This window comes from Pinus tabuliformis, chromosome 5_2, assembly GCF_031772625.1.
Source record: "Pinus tabuliformis cultivar Carrire ecotype Pingquan chromosome 5_2, CPIR1, whole genome shotgun sequence".
Lineage (NCBI taxonomy): Eukaryota > Viridiplantae > Streptophyta > Pinopsida > Pinales > Pinaceae > Pinus > Pinus tabuliformis.
The window spans coordinates 160,736,022-160,756,437 of record NC_142306.1 but is presented as its reverse complement, the minus strand read 5'-3'; the positions used below and the strand labels follow the sequence as shown (position 1 = coordinate 160,756,437).

Sequence of the window (20,416 nt, the reverse complement as noted above, 5' to 3'; positions counted from 1 at the left end):
TAAAATGAGATGGCACTGAAAGCAATGTGAATAGTTGTGTTGCACTCCTGACCCATAAATATTTAATCAAAATATAATGTTGTGGTCGCACTCACAATGATTCAACATACCATATATGAAATTATTTTGACCAAGTAATTCGAATTCAAGCCAATTGGGAGATCTTCAATCATTCAACATAGATTGGCGGTCCAAATCATTCGATCAACACAGCACAAAGCATTATGGTTAACACAACAAACTAGAGGATAACACAGCCTATCTGCTTGGGAATTATTGCAACAATTTTATCTCAACGCTCTTCAATTGGAAATTGTATTCACGCTCTCCAAGACTTAATAATGTGCCCTCCACGACTTGAATGATGATACCACAATGAACACGTTCTTCAATATTTGAATGTTGATACCAATTATCTTCATACATTATTTATTCAAGGCACTGTAATATATTACCAATGTTTATGTCATCACATTGAATTGGAGAATCTGTATTGTCTTAGCTACATAAAAATCTGGTAATTTCTTGAAGAATGCAGAGAATGAGTATTGGTATCTTGATGCTGCTACACTGCATGAGTTGAGTAACTGTAATGAATCTAGGGCACGAAACCCTAATTCTAAGAAAATATGATGAAATATTATCATTGTACCAATAACCCACAATAATATTATAACATATGGCAATTGCATCAAAGAAAATATCAATGAGAAAGTATAAATGCCACAATTTATAAAATGAAAACCATCAATCCTCGTTTATCGAGTCGTTGATGCTTTAGCTGATTGTAGAGTTGTAGAGTCGTCTGCACCCGAAACCACTCGAATAAAAATAAGCAGCTGATACAATATGTACATAGCGGCCTTCTGCATGGTGACTTCTGTAACAATGGACAATGTACCAAAGGAGTATCTTCTGGTCTTATCACTCAGTGCATCAACGTCCTTTTCAAGACAATCTGCCACATGGCCCTATACAACCATGCAGGGCTCTACAAAAAAAATTGCACCCCTCAATTGGATATAAAATCTACAGTCCTCTCAAGCAGAAGCAAAAGAGCTTCGATGATAGCAGGCGACAACTTTTGCTGCGCAGAAAGAACTTCAGCCACAATAATATTATAACATAGGATAACCAGTTGCATAAAAATCTTCTCTGCATAAATTGTAAACGAAACACTAAACAAAAACAAGATATTTCTAAACACGACCAAATCTTCAAAATTGGGATTCAATATCACTTGAAACATTTGGAATCCATCAAAGGCCCACCCTCAAAGGGCTCTTGATCTTCAATCATGGCATTCACATGCTCTTTCTGAGCCTCATCATTGATGTCCACCTTAGTCCATTCAAACAATTCCATATCGTAGCATTCATCCATAACGAACTTGGGAATTTCTGGGCCACGGAAGAGCCATAATCCCTTGACTTTAAAAGGACTATTTTCTCCAATAATAAGCATCTTTCCCAAAGCATACTTGTGTGCAAGATCCATGTGCTACAAGAATCAAAGTTTCCCAAAGCATACTTGTGTGCAAGATCCATGTGCTACAAGAATCATGTGACTTTGTTCAATGTGACATATGAAACTGTGTTCTCATCATTGTATTTGTACTCACAGAACCACAAGGAATAACCCTTTGGATCATACATATCCCAGAACCCTTTAATAGAAAGCTCTTGAAAGTTAGACTTCATGTTCCAATAAAGTCTCTTCCACTCATCAAGAATCATTTTACTTGGTGGTAGGAGATCAAGAGAATTTTTTATTTTTTTGGCTTTCGCTTGGGGGCCTCCTCTTTGTCATCGATGACTGGAGTATCTTCAACCTTGGGCTTTGCGGGTTCCCTTTTTTTAGGACCTCCTGTTTAGGATTTTGATTTTTTCCCTTGGTTGTAGAAACCTTCTTAGTGTGCACAACTGGAGGAACATCATCTTCTTGTTTAACTTCACCCATAATCTTCCTGAATTTAGGTTGATTAACCATAGTCCAAAAGTACCGCTCAACATGAGGACATTCTTTAGTGAAGTCTTTTGTCATGCAAGGTGTAAAACCCAAATACAAGTTGCATGTCATAATAATGTCTACCAATGTTATGGAATTCCCAACCAGATAGGTATTTGTAGCTAGGTGTGAATTCAATGCAGTTAAACCTCTTTTGAGGCCAGCAATGGTGGCCTCCTTTGCCGGTGGGGGGTACACTCCAAATCCAATTCGAGGATAGTACCACCGCATGATATTTATACCAATTTATAAAGAAGAAAAAACGATCCATTGTTCAGCATGGGCATAATCAATTACTGAAGATCCAAACAGGGAATTATCACCCTTTAATCGTGCAACAGAACGTGCAATGGCATTACTCTCAAAAACTGCACCCTCTGGTGTCTCCAAAACTAGGACCTTCCATATAGGATTCATTTTAAGAAATTATGGGGATTTATTTGTCACCCCCATTTCAAAATTTGGGGCCAAGATGACTTTTATACCAACATACTCTGCAGAAATCGGTGCTTCAAAGGAAATTTTATTGGTAGAGCCTGCATGTAAAGTCAGTGCTATAGTTTCAGAGACCTATTGTAAAGCCTTGTAGGCCACTCTGAGTATATGCAACCCAATGAATAGTTAATATTCAGCCCACAACAAATAGATGAAAATCGTCTGAGACTCTATGGCAGAAGCACCTCCCTCCTTAGAAAGGTTGAGAGCTAGGAGATCGATAATCGAGTATAGGAACAGTGATTCCATGTTGGACGTAATAATAGTATATCATAATATAATATAATATAATATAATATATATATATATATAACCATCTTAATATGTTGTCCATGCAAGCGATTTTGTGGTCGAATTGAAATCATAACCGAAAAAAAACATGCCAAAGTTGTGCCATCATCTATCAACGCAAAAGGTCATGATTCATAATGTAATAGGCAATAAATTGATTCTGGTTTGTATCCCACAGCTGTCGTTACTCATTAGCGAACCCGCACTCACCTAAAACCGCCACGTGGGCCTGAATCTTTTTAATGCATGATTCTTTCTAGCGGATAAAGAAAATGCAAGTTGTCACCTCTGTACAATATATATAAACGTTACTGCCACCAACGCATAGAGAATACAGAGAGAGGCGGAATGCCAAGCATAAATGAAACATTGCTCAAAGTAATGAATGTTGTTACAAGAGATATGTTGAATGCATTGTATTATTTTCGTGCGCCAACAACTCAACAACCAATACAACAATTATAATGCATGCATTGTATTAATGTTGGGCATTGTAATGACCACTTTTTGTGCAACGTATTCTGCATGTTTTTCCTCTATCGATTCTATTTAGACAATAGCCATTTAATCTCTCTTTCGTTGCTGAAGATTTGAGACCGCTGGAATATAACACCCACGCATTACCTGTCACTGTCACCTATAATCCTTGATGTCTATTCTTTCATCCCTACTTTTCCTTTCCACCATCATTGTAATCACATAATGATACCATAACGTTCTTGATTCAGGTACTGTCCCCTCTGCGTCTTCGCATGAATTGTCCCTCTGGCTTGAGAAGTGCATCTAACATTTGAACGTGATATACATCATCTAAAATTACCAATGCCAGAGAAGATAAAAGACGAGTTTCAAGCAGCTTTATTCCTTCACTAACACTTTCTATTTTTTATATTTTAGAGTCAAGCCCTGAAAAAATTTCTCCTGCAATAATTATAAGGAGATCTTACGTGCATTTTCTCTTACATCTGCTAAGAAGCAAGATCTATTGTTTTCTGATTTCTTCCTATTGAAAAATTCTTTAACCAACGTCATCTTCCCTAAGCGCTCTAGATAGAAGTCCTGCAAGGTTTGAACAACTGCAATGGTGACATGAAGGTTTACATTCTTGTATGTCCAATCAACAAAATCTACTATAATGGAAAACTTTGTTTGTCCTTTTGTAGCACTAACAGACATTTTATCAAAGGCATAGCCAACAAAACGTTTAAAATCCTCCATAGTCGACTGGTAAGCAATGTTCCTTGCCAGAAGAAGAACCATTATTGGCCTTCCTACTTTGTCAAATCCTTGCATGTAGACAATTTTTTCCTTGAGCTTATTATAGACCATTGTTTCTGGGATGTATCCAAGAGGTACACAAGTATGTCTCCATTTTCTATACTTTGAAAACATCTCACAAGCCTTTTCCACATTTGGTTCCCAGGCATACAAGAAACATACAAGTGTAGCATCATTAGTAACCTTGGAGGCGGGATCTTCCTTTTGAATTTTGTCTCTCATAAGTCGCAGCTTGTCTCTGACCGCATCATAAATTGAATTGTTGATGTTTTTGTTTGCTTCATGTTACCCATTTCAGTATGATCTCATACACAACTTTGATCTCACCATGTCCGTTATCATATCAGGACATTTTATGTGTCTCTCAGGATGTTTCTTCTCTAACACTGTCATTAACCTGGTTCTTTATTGATCTCATGAGCAACTCTCCTCAAAATATTAATGATGTTACAATTTCCATCTTCTTTGAACCATTAGAAATTAGTGCAAGCGTACAAGGATAGAAATTAGTGCAAGCGTACAAGGAATTTTATAGGTATTGAAGATCAATTTATTTGTTGCTTGGTCCATTATTACGATTGAGGTTGTGGTTAGATGTTTTATTTATTTCAAGGCTCTGCAAAGTCCCTTGACTTTCTTTCAATCCAACACTTCTAGCATCTTCTTTTATGTTCCTTTTCTTTGTCTGTAAGTTGGATATAATATAGTGGCAATGTCATCCACTAAATTATTTTATTCAACATATTTTCCAGAGTATAAATGTATTTCACACCTTCATATTCAAGGCTTTATTGTCAATATTGGGGTTTCTCTCCTTCTCAGGTGCTACTGATCTAATACTGACAGATTATTCTTTTTGTTCTTGAGTAACTCCCCTAGAGACCAATCTAAGATTGTTCCTTATTCTTTCTCTTCGACACTTTAGTAGATTGTATTCTCTTAGTTCCATTTCTTTTATTTTTTTATCTGCTTTGAGTTGCTTCCATTTTCTGTTTAGTGTTCTTTAGAATATATGAAAGCTTATAATCTTTTGCTTTGTGGTCAACATTATTACACATAAAACATCTTGTGTGGCCAAAAATAGAAAAAATGATTTGTGTTTTTTTTTTGCGTTGATGTTTTTCTTCCTATACACTTTGCATTCAACCGTAGTATGTCCAAAATCATGACACATATAACAATAACAATAGATGAAACAATCGATGATGCATGAGTAACAGTTGATGAATTAAAATTAAGGCAATTGATGGAACAATTTATGCAGTAAGACGACTAACAATCATCGTTTCATGGTTAATTTTGTGCAGAGTGCGCACGGATTAGTTTTCTTCCTCCGCCATGCGCACCTCCGCACAATTGTATCAACAAACAACTAATCAATCAACTTACGTCTGCAAAGCACAATCTTTTATGGAAGATCGCCAATGAACTTCGGCACTTTCATTCATGGCACCGTTATGCAGCTATTGACGAATTAAATTATTAATATTTCTATAAATGTTTTTGTTTAGCCTATGCCTAAGTAAAGGCCCTAGAACTTTCTAATTTTGGTATCATTAGGAGTATGTGTGACCAATTAAATTATTAATATTTCTATATGTTTTTGTTTAGTCTTGGTCTAAGCAAAGGACTTACAACCGTGTCAATTTTGGTATTATTGGGCAGAGCATTAGCATAAACCCAATTTAAGTAAAGGACCTATCACTGTGTTAATTTTGGCATAATTGGACAGAGCAGTAACATAACAAGGTTAGTGTTACTGTTACTGATCAGAGGATTCACCAACTGAATGGCTACTCATAAAATTAGGTTTTTTTTTTAATAAATTATCAGCACTAATGAATATCGAAATCACCAACTGAATGGCTACTCATAAAATTAGTTTTTTTTTTTTAATAAATTGTCAGGAGTGATAAATATCCAAATCTAATAAAAAATTAGAAATAAGATTACCAAAAAATTAGAATTTTCTCAAATCTTTGATAAAATTACAATAAATTGGAGTGGCCAGCTAAATGTTATAGTACCTAACAAATCAGAGACTAATAAAAATAATTTGTTAATTAAATAATAAAATAATTTATATTATAGTCCCTAATTCGACAAGGACTAATAAAAATAATTTGTTAATTAAATAATAAAATAATTTAATGCACAAAAAGAATGAACATATTAAAAAATTTCCTCTAGGAAAAATTTTGTGCAAAACCAGTTTTTTACAAAAATAAAACATTTAATTTTAGAAGTCTCAACATTTTTTCTTTATGTATTTAGTTTAGTTTTATGATCACTATCCACACTTCTTTATCGACATATTACCATTTTACAATATAAAAAAGTAGTAATTTCTTTAATTCAATATAAAATTTTGAAAAATAATAAACACTAAAGATTTCCAATTGCATTCTGGTTGGAAACATTTTCCCAAGTTAGTCTTTCTTTGAGTTTCTATTTAGTTGTTTTGAAAACAATTAATAAAAGTTTTAAGTGTTAGAATTCTATCAGTGTTTTATTGAAATTCTTACAATCTATTTTTAATGTCTTTTAATACTCAGTTAATCTCAATTTTGGACTGATGCAGATGGATGCATTTTCTTTGAACTGATGCAGATGGATGCATTTTCTTTGAAATTAGTATAGTAAAATTTTCGAGTATTTGGGATTAGTTTGTTTTGTTTTTTCACTTCCGTTTATCAATTTTTAATTCATAAGCATTTTAATGATAATTTTCTTGATCGTGCTCTAGCTTGCATAATATAATTTTGTGTTTGTGCTTGAGTTGGTTAAGAAATAAAACATTTTACTTAGCAATTAAAGGCCTTTTACTTATAGACTTGAAGTATATTTGGACATCTCAGAGAAATTTTACAACTAAACTTTTTAACTTGGATCTCTATGTTATCAATCTATAGAATTTATCAATCTTGTTTTTCACAAATGCAACAAAGTGATTAGGAATCTGGACCTATTTCCTTCATTTATGTTTCTAATTTGTTCCTTGATATAAATTTAATGGAACCGGTTTTTCATATTTCTAATTTGTTCCTTAATATAAATTTAATGGAACGGGTTTTTCATATTTTAGAAATGGTTGTTGAGTCTTTATTATTTAATTTTGTTTTACTTGAGTGTTTCCATGGCTAAATGTTGTTTTCTTGCCTTATTGCATAAATTATTGGAATTAATGATCGTTTTTAATGTCATAAAAATTAGTGAATAGCTTGATAAAAGATAATAAATGCAATTTCTGAAATTGAAAGTAATGAAGGTCTTATGTTTTTAAATTTGAACAAAACCTTATCCATGACAATAATTTTAAAGAAATATGCATTTTACCCAGAGAATACTTTTTGTTGGGTTTAATTTGTATAGAAATCTTATATGGTAAAGCTCTTACCCTTGGTTTAATTCCTGTGTGTAAATGTGATTGCACATATCATTCATACTATGGTGGTTTTTATGATTTATCATAAGATACTAGATATCAAGTTTATTTTTTAGTTCAATTCATTTACTTTGATATAAATGACTAACATTTGTTCTTTTAGAATTTATTTAGTTTAATTCTATTTTGATTTAGCTTTCACTCTTATGTTTTAGTTTAGTTTTATTCTTTATATCTAGTGTTTGCTTGCTTTCTAATTGTAAATACTTCTCATATTTTATGTTAGTGTTTCCTGAGCTCATTCGGCACCTTTTTGTCATGATTTTTTAACTCTTGAGTTTGAGTGAGGTCTAGCTTTGGCCATACATTGAAGACATTCCTACAAGTCATTAACAAACATTTGATGTTATGTCTAAAATAATTTTCATGGAATTCTAAGCTATTTGGCATTGAGTGAAAGTTGTGGTTGAACACGTGTGTATTAAGAAATAAGGGAAATCCAAGAGTAAAGAAAGTCTATATATTTTGTTTTCTTTGAGCTTCATCCTCGTCACATTTATAAGGTGGTTACTATATATGATGGTATTTGGAGAGGTCGTGGAGTTTAACTTAAATGTATAATATCCACTTATTAAATCAAAGAAACTCTTGTATTAACCCGCTTCCTACACCCAAAAATTGTATATGCAATATTTACATACAAATCAAAAGGGTGAGTATAATGCAATAAATAGGGACTTGAAAGCATTATAAATAGTGTGTGAAGTACAAATAAACTCTTTGGAGCTATGGGTGCTTAGTGGTAGTGGGGCCAAGTTTGTATGGTACCAAGGCAACCTGGTTAGGGCTATGGTCTCAAAGCAATACTGGGAAAAGAGATATAAGGAACACACTTAATGTGGATGTTTGTTTGTTATAAAAGTATAACTCCCATTGTAAAACTAGAGCCAACCAATATTGTATTTCCAATTAAATAAAACACCTCGCTAATTGTCACTTTGAAAGAGTATGTTAGATGGCAAGAACTTGAAAATTTGGTATATTTTTTAAATTCTGAATCATTGTGGTACTCGTAACCTTTGAATATACTTTGTAGTCTATAAAAGATATTATTAACATTTAGATTTGAAGTAGAGGCCCTCTATTTTTGTTTATAGAGATAATTGGTTCTTCTAATATGTTGCCAATTGTTTTGCCTACAACAACTCCCCTTTCATTTTTTCAAAATGAAATCATCCCCCTTAATAAATTTACAGACAACTTATTATTTGTGTTTACTTTAGTTTTAAGTCTTGATCTGAGGTTTTATGGTTGTATCGAATTTACTATTTTTTATGATAAGTATTATTGGCTCTCTCATTTTTTGCTTGTTTTATTGTTGGGTTGGATATGTAAGTTTGATATTCTTCCTTTTTCTTACTTCATTTCTTGATCACATTTATGATGTGTTCCAATCATGTTGTAGGTTGTAGAACAAACCCCCATTATTATATGATATTTATAAAAATAATGGAGACCCTTCAAAATTTCCTTTATTTTTTGTATTTTAATAAGCTATGATCATTTAATTTTTATTTTAACAAGTTTATACATATTTATAATTTGATTTATCTTGCAATTTTTAGATTTTTTCGTAATTTGTTTGAATTTGTTTTGATATATCAATTTGATTCAATTATATCTCTAGTTTATTTTTTATGGAATGTCAAAATTTTATGAAGAAAATGATTTTGCAAAGTATCTTGACTTGATTCATAAATTGATTGAATTAATTATTCTAGATATTGAATGTGGGTAATCTAGCGTGGGATCAAAGGAAAATAGTCTTAATTCAAGTCATCCTACTTTCGAATCGGGATGCTTTTCAAATAGGTTCATTCAAGTTGGTTGAAGATTGGATTTAATGTATCCAAATCTGAGTGGATCATTTAGTATCATTATTTGAACCCATAAGATACTTGGATTCCAAAAATGGTTATTTAAGCTTCCTTCCTTCAAACTTCATGATTTTTCCTTAATATGAGGCATTCCATGATTTGGATTTTCAACGTTGGATGTGCGTCATTGCTAACGTGAAATATGATGTGTCATATTCCATGTCACTCCATGGGATACTTGTTTAACAAGTTATGTTGATTTGTCAATTGATTTGAATTGATAACGTGTTAGGTGGTTATTGTGTTCAAATTAGAGTTAACCTTATGTGAATATCAATTGAAACTTTTTGGATGGAAAATGTTGTATATATTTCCATCAAGTGTTTTATATTTGGATAGGGGAAGTGGTTTATTGCAATTTTTTTGAATGTCATGGATGTTGGATTGCATCCGGATCTAGAAGGATTGCTTATACATGTTATTATATATCCTGAGTGTCTTTCCACATGAGATTTGCATCGAATATCCAAGCCCTAGCAATTGGAACTCTATTCAAGCTATCCAAATATCCAGATACACATATATGTGAATCTTTGTACTACAATTAGGTGTTTGAACCAAAGCACATGTCAACTACCAATCTTTTGCCATGTCATTATGTTTTCAGTGATGTCAACAAGATTGGATCTATATGGCACTAAAGTTATCTTGCGTGTCAATATTGAGGTGTACATGTTGATGTGGAGACCAAAGTCACATGTTTTTTGTATGCATATTAGATATACAACCGAGATCAAAATAATACTTATTTTACTATCAACTATATCATATGCCATGTTGCATACAAAATACGTTATTTCAATAAATTATTCTAAATATCTTGTTTCCATTTTCCTCGACTAATGTGATATAAACCTCCATGATTGTGTAAGAAAAAAATGATAAGCCATATGTCATACCAACATCACGCTTTTCATGTCAATTGTTAAGTTTAGGTCCTATTTCTTTAGAGACTAAATTGGGATAAGTACAATTGTCAAAGGATAAATCATGGAAACAAATTGATTACTAATCATTTTAATTTTGATTGTTGTAAATAAAATTACATAGATGTGTATATCAATACAAAATTTGATAATTATATTGACTATCTTATCTGGTTTATTTTTTTCAAATTTATAGATAGGAGAAATAACCCTAAAGACAAGGAGTATAGGCAAAGAAAGAATAAAAGGAGAATTGCGCAAATGAGGGTGAAGGCTTCTACTCATGGACAAATAAAGGATAATACACATTCAACATCCTCATTCAAACCCAATCACATGTAAAAAAAAATCAATTTGTTATATAATGAGAAATTTCCTTACTAGAAAAAGGAAAAGTCATATATTAATATATTTATTGAAAGGAACAATCATACGGTTTTCTAGATTATTCTCATTTTATTGTGAAATATGAGTTGAAAAATTAAAAATGTTGTAATGAAAAGTCTTAGGAATTTGAATGAATGTATTGAGTAATAGAATAGTTTAAAAGGTAGCTCTTTCAATGGAGGAGGGACTAGATTTCCTTTGCCACGATGTTGGGACTTTAGAGATTTTTCTTGTGTATTTATATGAAGTTGAAAGGGAGGAAGAGTGTGGAATCCTTTGTATATATGAGTTGAAAAAATAAAAATGTTGTAATGAAAAGTCTTAGGAATTTGAATGAATGTATTGAGTAATAGAATAGTTTAAAAGGTATCTCTTTCAATGGAGGAGGGACTAGATTTCCTTTGCCACGATGTTGGGACTTTTGAGATTTTTCTTGTGTATTTATATGAAGTTCAAAAGGGAGGAAGAGTATGGAATCCTTTGTATATATATATATATATATTAAACCGAAACAAGAATTTTATATTAAGCAAAAAACCTATGGTCGGAACACACAGCTGAAGTACATCAAAATCAATAAATACTATAGAGAAGGGTTCTTCAATGATTTTAAAAAAAGAAAAAAACCCATCTTTCTCCCAACAAACGAAGGGGAGATCCAATACTAGACCATCTGATACTTGAGCCTATCACATCTTGAGAACATGAGTAGGTTCTTATAAATTGTTTGCACAAGATGGCACCAAAAAAAATATTTCTAAGATTTAATCAAAACCAACTCCCCACTAGAATCATGAGAAGCTAAAGAATTACGGGCAATATCTTTTGAGGATTTCTTGCTTCAATATTTTCTACTTCTTGTTAATGGAGGAGAGGATCATTGATTGCTTTTTAGAACATTTTAATAGGAAGGAGAAGAAGAGTGATCTACCTCCTCTTACTCTAAATTGGCGTTTTCTTCCTTCTAATCTAAAGGAGGGGTTTTTTCAATATCCTTAGAAGTAATATCTTCCTCAACCATTGAACTATGTTCTTTGAAGGCACTTGATCCGGATTTGTCTAATCTTCCTCAACTTTTTCCTTCGAGGACTTCAAAGCTTCATATCTATTACCAAAGGGAGGATACTAATGAGATCTAGGCATGTAGGAATGAGACCTCTTAGATGGATGATTCTTGTATTTCCTTGAAACTTGTTTAAATGCTCCTTATTCATCATTCCTTTTAGAAAATGGAAGAGGGATAGAAGGAGACTGAGATGTTGGATCTTTTGGACAACTTTTGCAAAGCACCCATACTCATGGAAAAAAATTGCATTTAAAAGGAACCTACTCATAATCTAGAGCCCGGAGATAGGACTAGCCCTTGAATTCAAGTTGAATCACCTTAAGGAAACCTTTTGCAAAATCCATTTCAACACAAATTATAGCACAAGAGAAGTTATTGTCCTTGATCTAAGCCTTAGTACCCAATTTGTCACCTACGGCTTTGAAAATACCATTGTCGTAGAAAAGAAGGAGAAGATACAACAATATAATCCATATAGGCACAAAATAGATTGTCATGGTAGGATTAGAATCTAGAGTCCAATGGGTGAGAAGCATTTCCATGGAGCCCATGAATAGGGCCTCAATATGTAGATCAAATCACTGTCCTCTTTGATTTTAAAAAAATAAGCAAAAAAGCCATTTCCACAATATAAAGTACCAATGGGTTTATTATCTGCCTAACTATTAGATATCCATTCTAAACAGAGCTATAATTTGGCCAAATTTTGGTGAACTTACCAATCAACCCTCATTCCTTAAGGGTGTCAACGTTCTTCCCCATTGAGGCAACAAACCCAAAATCAAGAGAAGGAATTTTATCCGCCATTTTTACAAATATATCACAAGGAAAATAGCCATGACCATCCATGCTTGGTTTGGAAAGGCCACCCATTGTATAAGCAATGAACTCAATAGAATTGATTGAGATAATAAATCATCCAAGTCAATAACAATACAATCAATATAAAATTAGGTTTCAAACCTCGAATCAATAATTAAAAACCTTGATCTATCACAGATACATTTGCATGCAACCACTACAAACCCTAAAATTTGCAAAAATAGGCTATGTAGGTTTGTAATGAGATGGGAGGAGAAATGATGGCTAAGAAACCCTAGTCGTTCACAACCTCGATGGATTTTACTCATCCATTCTCCCTTCATTGCTCAATGACCTAAATCAAATTTACTTCCTGGACATGTTAATCGATTCTTGCATATTTTTATCAAGAGAAAGAGAGGCATTTTTATTTGATGGGAAGAGTTTTTGCTTTCAGGAATTCTTACTAGAGGCTTTAGAAACTTTGCATTTGAAGATTGCAAATTTTTATTATACTTTTCATGAAAAGTGGAAGCGTGAAAATTTATGGATAAATCTATACTAGTGAATGTAAGACTATTTTTCTGCATGATTGTGAATTTTGATATTTTATTTAAATTATTCAATTTGATCATAGATTAGATATGAGAATACGTTTATTGTAATTTTTGAATTACTATTTATTTGGAAAGTAACGATTCCATATGAGTGTTAAGTATATTATTGAATGAATGAATTACTTTCTTTCTTTTTTCCACAAGAAATATTTTTATATTCCATATGAAGAATATACATTTTTTGGTTCTGGATGGAACCACTCAAATTCAATAACAATGCTCGAAGCCATTACAACAAAGCTCATAATGTCACTTGTAGGAACTGAACTTAAGTGGAAGGATAATAATGATTCATCCCAACCACCCGAGATAAACCCAACTGACTAGTGAATTATTTCTTGATATTCAATAATAAAGTATTTAGTCTTTGTGTTTTATTTCCATAAACATGTTCATAGCTAGGATAGATAATTAGATATAGTATTATTAGAAATAGCACATATAATATAATTAGATTTTAGTCGTTTTAGATTGATTATTTAAAAAAACAATATTAAATTGATTCCAACATTTTAGGTGGCAATCTGGCCCACATACTACTGGAAATTACTACCCCAAATGAGAATAGGTTTAATTCATACCTACCATCGGGTGATTATGCCTTGTTAGTGGAGGAATTTTTCCAACCATCAACATGTGTATGTTATATTTCAAATACTATTAAATATTTGAGACTTATATTTTGTTCATATTTGATAATTCTTACCATTAATAATTTTATTAAGAACATTGTTGAAATTATAATGTACTAATTTTTTTGGAAGATAACTATCATTATGTTGCTTAGGGTCTCTATCCTATTTCAAATACTTCAGAAGGTTTTCAAACATAATTTTTTCTTATAATCCTTGATAAATGATTATATCCTTTTGTGTTAGAGTGAACTTGGTGCTATAAGCCTAGCCGAAATACGTAGATTTGACTCTCATCCATTCTAGACACATGAGAAATTAAGGACCCGAGTCTAAGGCTACACTTTTTTTCAAATATCCATAGATATGATTATCATCATAATAGATATTTTTTAGTATTTAAGGACCCTAATACTAAAAAGGGAATTGAAAAGGCCTATAGGAAGATTCGTAAGAAATGATGGCAATCTTATGATGGTCCACTACATAAACGTCGTGATCATAATCCCAAGGGAGGACAAGTTATTGGTCCATGTGAAAGATAAGAACTTGCATTGAAGGTTGGACCCCATTTTGATAGTGCATCTTGTATTTGTGTTGTATGCTATTATGGAAAAGAAGTAAATCTATTCATACATTTTTTGTGATGAAGGGAATTAACCTACATAAATATGGAGTATGCATTTTAATGGTGGTTATTAATGGGTTATATCCAATGTTTTTATCAGTTTAGAGAGTTTCAAATGGGAAATCCAACCATTCATTATCACTTTGGTGTATCAATGTGCTAGAGCTCCAACACATCTTAGATTTCAAAACTCAAAAATTAGAGGTCAATAAAGATGAGATGAACTAAGTTGTCCATCATGCAACGCAGAAGTAATAAGTCAAAAAAGATAATACCAAAGTGCATCCTCATAAAGTGTGGAAATGTTTCGTGGAGGTATTCAAATTTTTTTCCTAGTGAATATTTATGTAGAGATGTTAATCAACTTATATATTTTCCTATTATGTCTACTTTATTGTTAAATCCAAACAAATCCATTGTTATTAACTCTTTCATAGTTTTTGTTGTTTCCAATTATTTTGTACTTGATAATAAAAAGCATTGGTTTTTGGTTTTTAATGATGTGAGTAAATTATTATATTCATTAAAATTATTGATTTTGAATGAGTCTTATTGATATCTTTATTGGATAGATTCTTTGATTATAACTAAAATCCAAGGGAATGCTTGAGTTGTAACACCTTGAAGACCATTTCACCATTTCTCAACGATTAATACTTTGGTATGCTTATTTCCTATATGATACCAAAATTCTCTAAATGCCCTAAACACCCTACATTAGCAATCAACAACTTGCTCCATCAAGGGGGTAAGATCACCAATCATCAATCAAGATAGAGAACATGGTATGCATTTTATCCAATCACATGCCCTTGGGCATGAAAGACATTATATTGGATGAAACATCTAGATAAATGTTCTCTTAGTGGAGACCTTAGGTGAAATTCATGTTAAAAAACTTAATGATTAATAGCATTATACAATTCACACTAAGTATCACAATTTTCTACATTCTACATCATAATAAGAACAAGGAATGTCAATTTTCAAGGGTCATTTCATTGTATATTGGGATCATAAAATATAACCAAAACCATCCACTAGGATCCAATATATAATAGGGATTTAAAGTTCCCTTTATTCCCCACACGCCCTGCATTAACAAATTTCAACTTACCTAACCAAGTGGATAATGTCACTATTCATTGATACAAGACAAAGAACAAGGCATGTATTTCAACCAATTGCATAAAGTTTGGCATGGGAAATCCTATATTTGATGCAACAACTAGATAAAGGTGCCCTTGGCAAAAGTATTAGATGAATATGGTACTTAAAAGCTCAAAGATTCATGGGATTCTCCAATTCACATCAAATACCACATTTCTCTATAATCTTCAATTTAATAAGAAGCAATGATATTCATTCTCGAGAGTTATTACTTTATATTTATATATTTTGTTACATATTTGTATAAATATATATGTAATAATATATTTGTTATCTCTTGGCACCCCTCTCACTTTAAATCCTCTTAGATGTTCATTATTGCAAGATATTCTGCTAAAATTTGAAGCGGAGCTATCAAGCTGGACTTTTCATTCTCTGAAATCTACAGGTCACGTCACTCTTCTTAAGTCAATTTTGTAGTATTTACATGTATATATTCTCTCTTCTCTAGTGGCACCCAAATCCATTCTAGCTAAGCTCCAAAGCACCCAACGCTCTTTCCTATGGGGTGGGGCTTCTCTTCAAAATAAATGGGCTTTGATTGCTTGGGACACTCTCTGCCTGCCCAAGTCTCAAGGGGGTTTAGGCCTGAGAGATCTAACACTTCTAAGCAAAGCATTAAGCGCAAAAGTCTGGTGGAGATGACTTAAATTTCCTGGAACTCTTTGGAGCAAGATGTGGTCAAACAAATACTCTCCAAGATTCCTAAGAACATAGTGTATCAGATTGGTTGTACATCCCCAAGGCTCGCATCTTTGGAAAGCAGCTTGTAGTAATCAATCTCTCATCTAATATCATTGTTTCTAGGAAATCAGGGATGGAAATTCATCCCTTTTCTAGGAAGATTCTTGGAACTAGTGGCCTCGACTCTCCTTTGTGCCCAATTCTCTTTAGATTAGAAATCATCACGCTCTATAGGGTCTATCAGTTGTGGCCCACTTCTGGGAGAATAAATCTTCTTCAGAAGCTAAATGGCACACATGGAAAATTCTCCTCCAGCACCACCAAGATGAGTATCAAATTCTGGAGCAGATTTTAGCAAATAGGAACATTGTTGTCAATGAAAATCCTGACATACTTAGATGGGGATATGGCATGACGAGGAACTACAACATAAAGGAATCCTATAAACTCCTAATCTCAAATCGTTGTATGGAATTTGACCTCAATTGAAGAAATTTATGGAAATTGCAGCATTGGCCGAAAGTAACCCTTTTTCTTTGGCTTCTCAATAACAAGACAACATTAATCTAGGAAAATCTAAGGAAACGAGGTTTCATTGGTCCTTCAAAATGTCCTATATGCAGAGCATAGGAGGAAACTCTTTAGCGCCTTTTTTTGGATTGCATTTTCACGGCCAGTATATGGGAGTGCTGACCAGGGATTTTCAGGGACTTCACCGATGCCCTTCTTCAATCCCTTTCAACACAGAAGGTTGGAACACCCTGTCTTACAAGAGCCCCATCCTTAATAGGATATAGAAAATCACTCTTGGATTTACTCTTTGGATCATCTAGAAAGAAATAAACACTCAACTTTTCAAGAATCAGGCCCCATCCCTTGATGGATCTTGGAAGGACAATACTACTAATATGGATGAAGCCATTGCAACCCATCATTGGAACTCTCGAGATTGGGACTTCCGCATTAATGATAAATCCATTCTCAATGAATTAAATATCCATTAGTGTTCTCCACCCTCTGCCAGCACGCCTTCCATACCCTTGGCCTCAAGTCCATCACTTTGGTCTCTCCCACCAAAAGGCTTCCTCCAACTAAACTTTGATGGGGCGTCGAGGGGAAATCTTGGTCCTGCTAGCTATGGTGGACTTATCCGTGGCAGTGCTAGAGGTATTATTTTGGTCTGCGCTAGCACGCTGGTTTTCCTTACCAATAATGAAGCAAAATAAAGGGGTCTATAATTTGGTTTGTTTGTCGCTCTGAAAATGAATCAGCACCAACTGATTATCGAGGGTGATTCACTCTTCTCATCTTCATTTTGAAAAAAGCATAGAATGGCACACTGTTATCTAAGGCCTCCTCGAGTTGGCACTTGGAATCCCATCTCTGAAGGGTCTCTGATCTTATTAAAAGGATCAAGGCTACCATTCTCTCTCATGTTCGAAGGATCAGAAATAAGTTAGTTGATCATATGGCCAACAATGTTCTGAATACTCACACCACTTCTTTGGAGCTAAATTGGTCCCATACAATCTTGATGTCACTGAAAGTGACCTGTGAGGATATTGCTAAGTGGTAATTTTCCCCCATGGAGGGCGTTGAACAGAGTTAATCACGTTGAAATAACAACCTAGGATTGTTGAACACGATAGTTGGATCGTCACACGTCCAAGGCTACCCAGAAGCACGAAACCATTAAAACGATCTTTCTTTGCGTCTCGTTCAGTGCAGATGAAGAGAACATTGATTTTGATACAATGATGATGGGTCATCATAATCATATGGGTTAACATTATAGTAGGTTTAGGGCCATAATGGCTGGTGCGGGTGAGAATAATATAGATCACCTTGTCCGCAGGGAGTTGGGTTACGTGTTTTAGTCGGCTGAGAATATGGTGACAGGTACTCACATTTTCCATGGTAACAATAATTTCCAAGGTAACAATAATCTCCAAAGCAACAACAACTTCCAAGTAAACAATAACCTCTGAGGTAACAACAATTTTCTAGACAACAACAACCTCCAAGGTAACAACATTTTCCCAGCTAGCAGCAGATTCCAAGGCAACAACAGTTTCCAAGGAAACAATAACTTCCAAGGTAACAATAGTTTCCTAGGTAAAAACAACTTCTAAGGTAACAACAGTTTCCAAGGAAACAACAACCTCCAAGGCATCAACAATTTCCAAGGAAACAACAACCTCCAAGGTAACAACAACTTCAATTTTGATAACAATTTCCAAGATAGCAGCAAATTCAGCGTGAATGAAGGCCTACGTGCAACCTCCAAGGTAACAACAACTTCAATTTTGATAACAATTTCCAAGATAGCAGCAAATTCAGCGTGAATGAAGGCCTACGTGCCTATCCTTCACACACCTATAACATAGTCTTTGTTATGTCATATTCTCTTGTAAAGAAAAACCCCATTAATCTCAAGACTCTAAACTTGTGTTATTGGTCTAGTTTCCCATCGGGCAGATCAATATTGCAAGGACAAATTAGTTGTAAATTATTGATGGCATACTGAAAAGGATAACTTTAAGCAAAAATATATATATTTGTTGTAACATATATGTGACAAGATATATGTAATTAATTACATTATGTTGTATTCTCGATCGGGGTGCGAGCTGACAGTAATAAGACTTGCATATGAATGAGGGTTATAATCCCAAGGTGCCTCCTCGCCACCCTCCACATGCACAAAGCACATGGAGTAGTAACTCTTTGCATGCGAGGAGTTAATGTCATCCTCGAAGGTGGCAGGGGCATAAGTGTGGATGGGATAACCAGTGTTTTCTGTGGTAAGTTTGGTAAGTTTCTTGATAGTGAAGTATGTTTCCCTTGGCTCTGATTCGTGCGGAAAGGTGGCTTGGAGAAGGCTCCATCGGTGTGTTTTCCCTGTGCACGGGTTCAGTTGCGGTTATTCCAAGATTTGCTTCATGGGTATGTTTACAGTTCCTCTATCCATACCCCTATGATTCGCAATATCTCTCTGTTTTACTTTGTGTTGAAAGGTTTTGATGCAACTTGATCACTCCGGAAGGTGGAATATGTGGATTTCTATGTGGAGGATACATAAGTGGAAGTGGTTTGTTTTTTTTCTTGTCTTCCTGTGTCTGTGGTGTTTGGTATTATATTGTCTTGTATGGGATTATACTGGTTGTGGTTCTCTCGTCGCTTTTGGGTATTTTTTTTTCTCTATCCCCTTCTCAGGGGCTCTTTTCTTGTATGTATGTCAATAGTTTTGAGTAGGAACCTCCATGGATTTGGTATGAGGATGGTTCCACTTACAATTTCATCATTTGGTTCCTTGAAAGGAAGTAGCTTCATGTTAGGTTCAAGGGGCTTCTTTCTTTCCAGTTGTCTGCTTGTATCATGCGATTGAATTGGCGTCTGGATCAGTTTTTGGTCTCGTATCTATTTCCTCTAGCAAGTTCCTGGCTCTGTGGCGACCCCTGGAAGCTTTGTGTTTCTGGGTTAAATCTCCCATCCGGGTGGTTTTCAGGGCCTCTGTTTGTTAGTCAAAGTAATTGCAGGTACCGAATTCTCATGGCTCATTCTGCCTCTGAAAAGGGCAACGCTACCCAGAGCTCGTGCAACCGTAGGAAAATCTCATGGGAATCCCCTAGGGGTAACCATCCAAGCTCCTCTGGGAGCAGAGCTCAGGGTCGAAAGTTGCTTTCAAGCATCATCAATGAAGCGACAACAACGTATTATGAGGGCACCTCGACCCATGTTCATCAACTAATCAAGGAATGGGAAGAAGAGATTAATAAAAATGCAAGGATTATGGACATCGATTTGGATGAATGGAAAACATTAGTGCCCGATCCTGGTCATACCAAAGGTAGGGAAACTCATTTCAAGCAAACACTACACTTGTATTGGTTGATGAAGAGCCTCATGGCCAAAGCATTAAATCAGATTCCGTTTGGTGGGGCCATGACCACTCATGGGTTTCCAGATTATAGCAAGGAATTTTAGAAAATTCAGTTTCAGTTACAGAAGTAGAATGGGTGCCTTAGCCGTATTGAGCAACACATACCATGCATCCCTCAAACAGAGCTCCCTAGATCTAGCGTGAAATACCCTGCTCCTGTCGAGTGATC

The 20,416-nt window shown here is 34.2% G+C and overlaps 1 protein-coding gene and 1 pseudogene across 1 annotated transcript in view; both read right to left on the bottom strand.

The window, feature by feature from the left end:
• Nucleotides 1-1,236: 1,236 nt before the first annotated feature.
• Nucleotides 1,237-2,751, bottom strand: LOC149158024 (elongation factor 1-gamma 3-like; annotated as a pseudogene).
• A 972-nt stretch (nucleotides 2,752-3,723) lies between these two features.
• Nucleotides 3,724-20,416, bottom strand: part of LOC149158023 (CRAL-TRIO domain-containing protein C365.01-like) — a 51,433-nt gene continuing 34,740 nt past the window's right edge. The window contains exon 2 of the mRNA XM_089433855.1: nucleotides 3,724-4,349. Coding sequence (XP_089289981.1) covers nucleotides 3,724-4,349 — 626 coding nt within the window. The remainder of the gene's footprint in view (nucleotides 4,350-20,416) is intronic.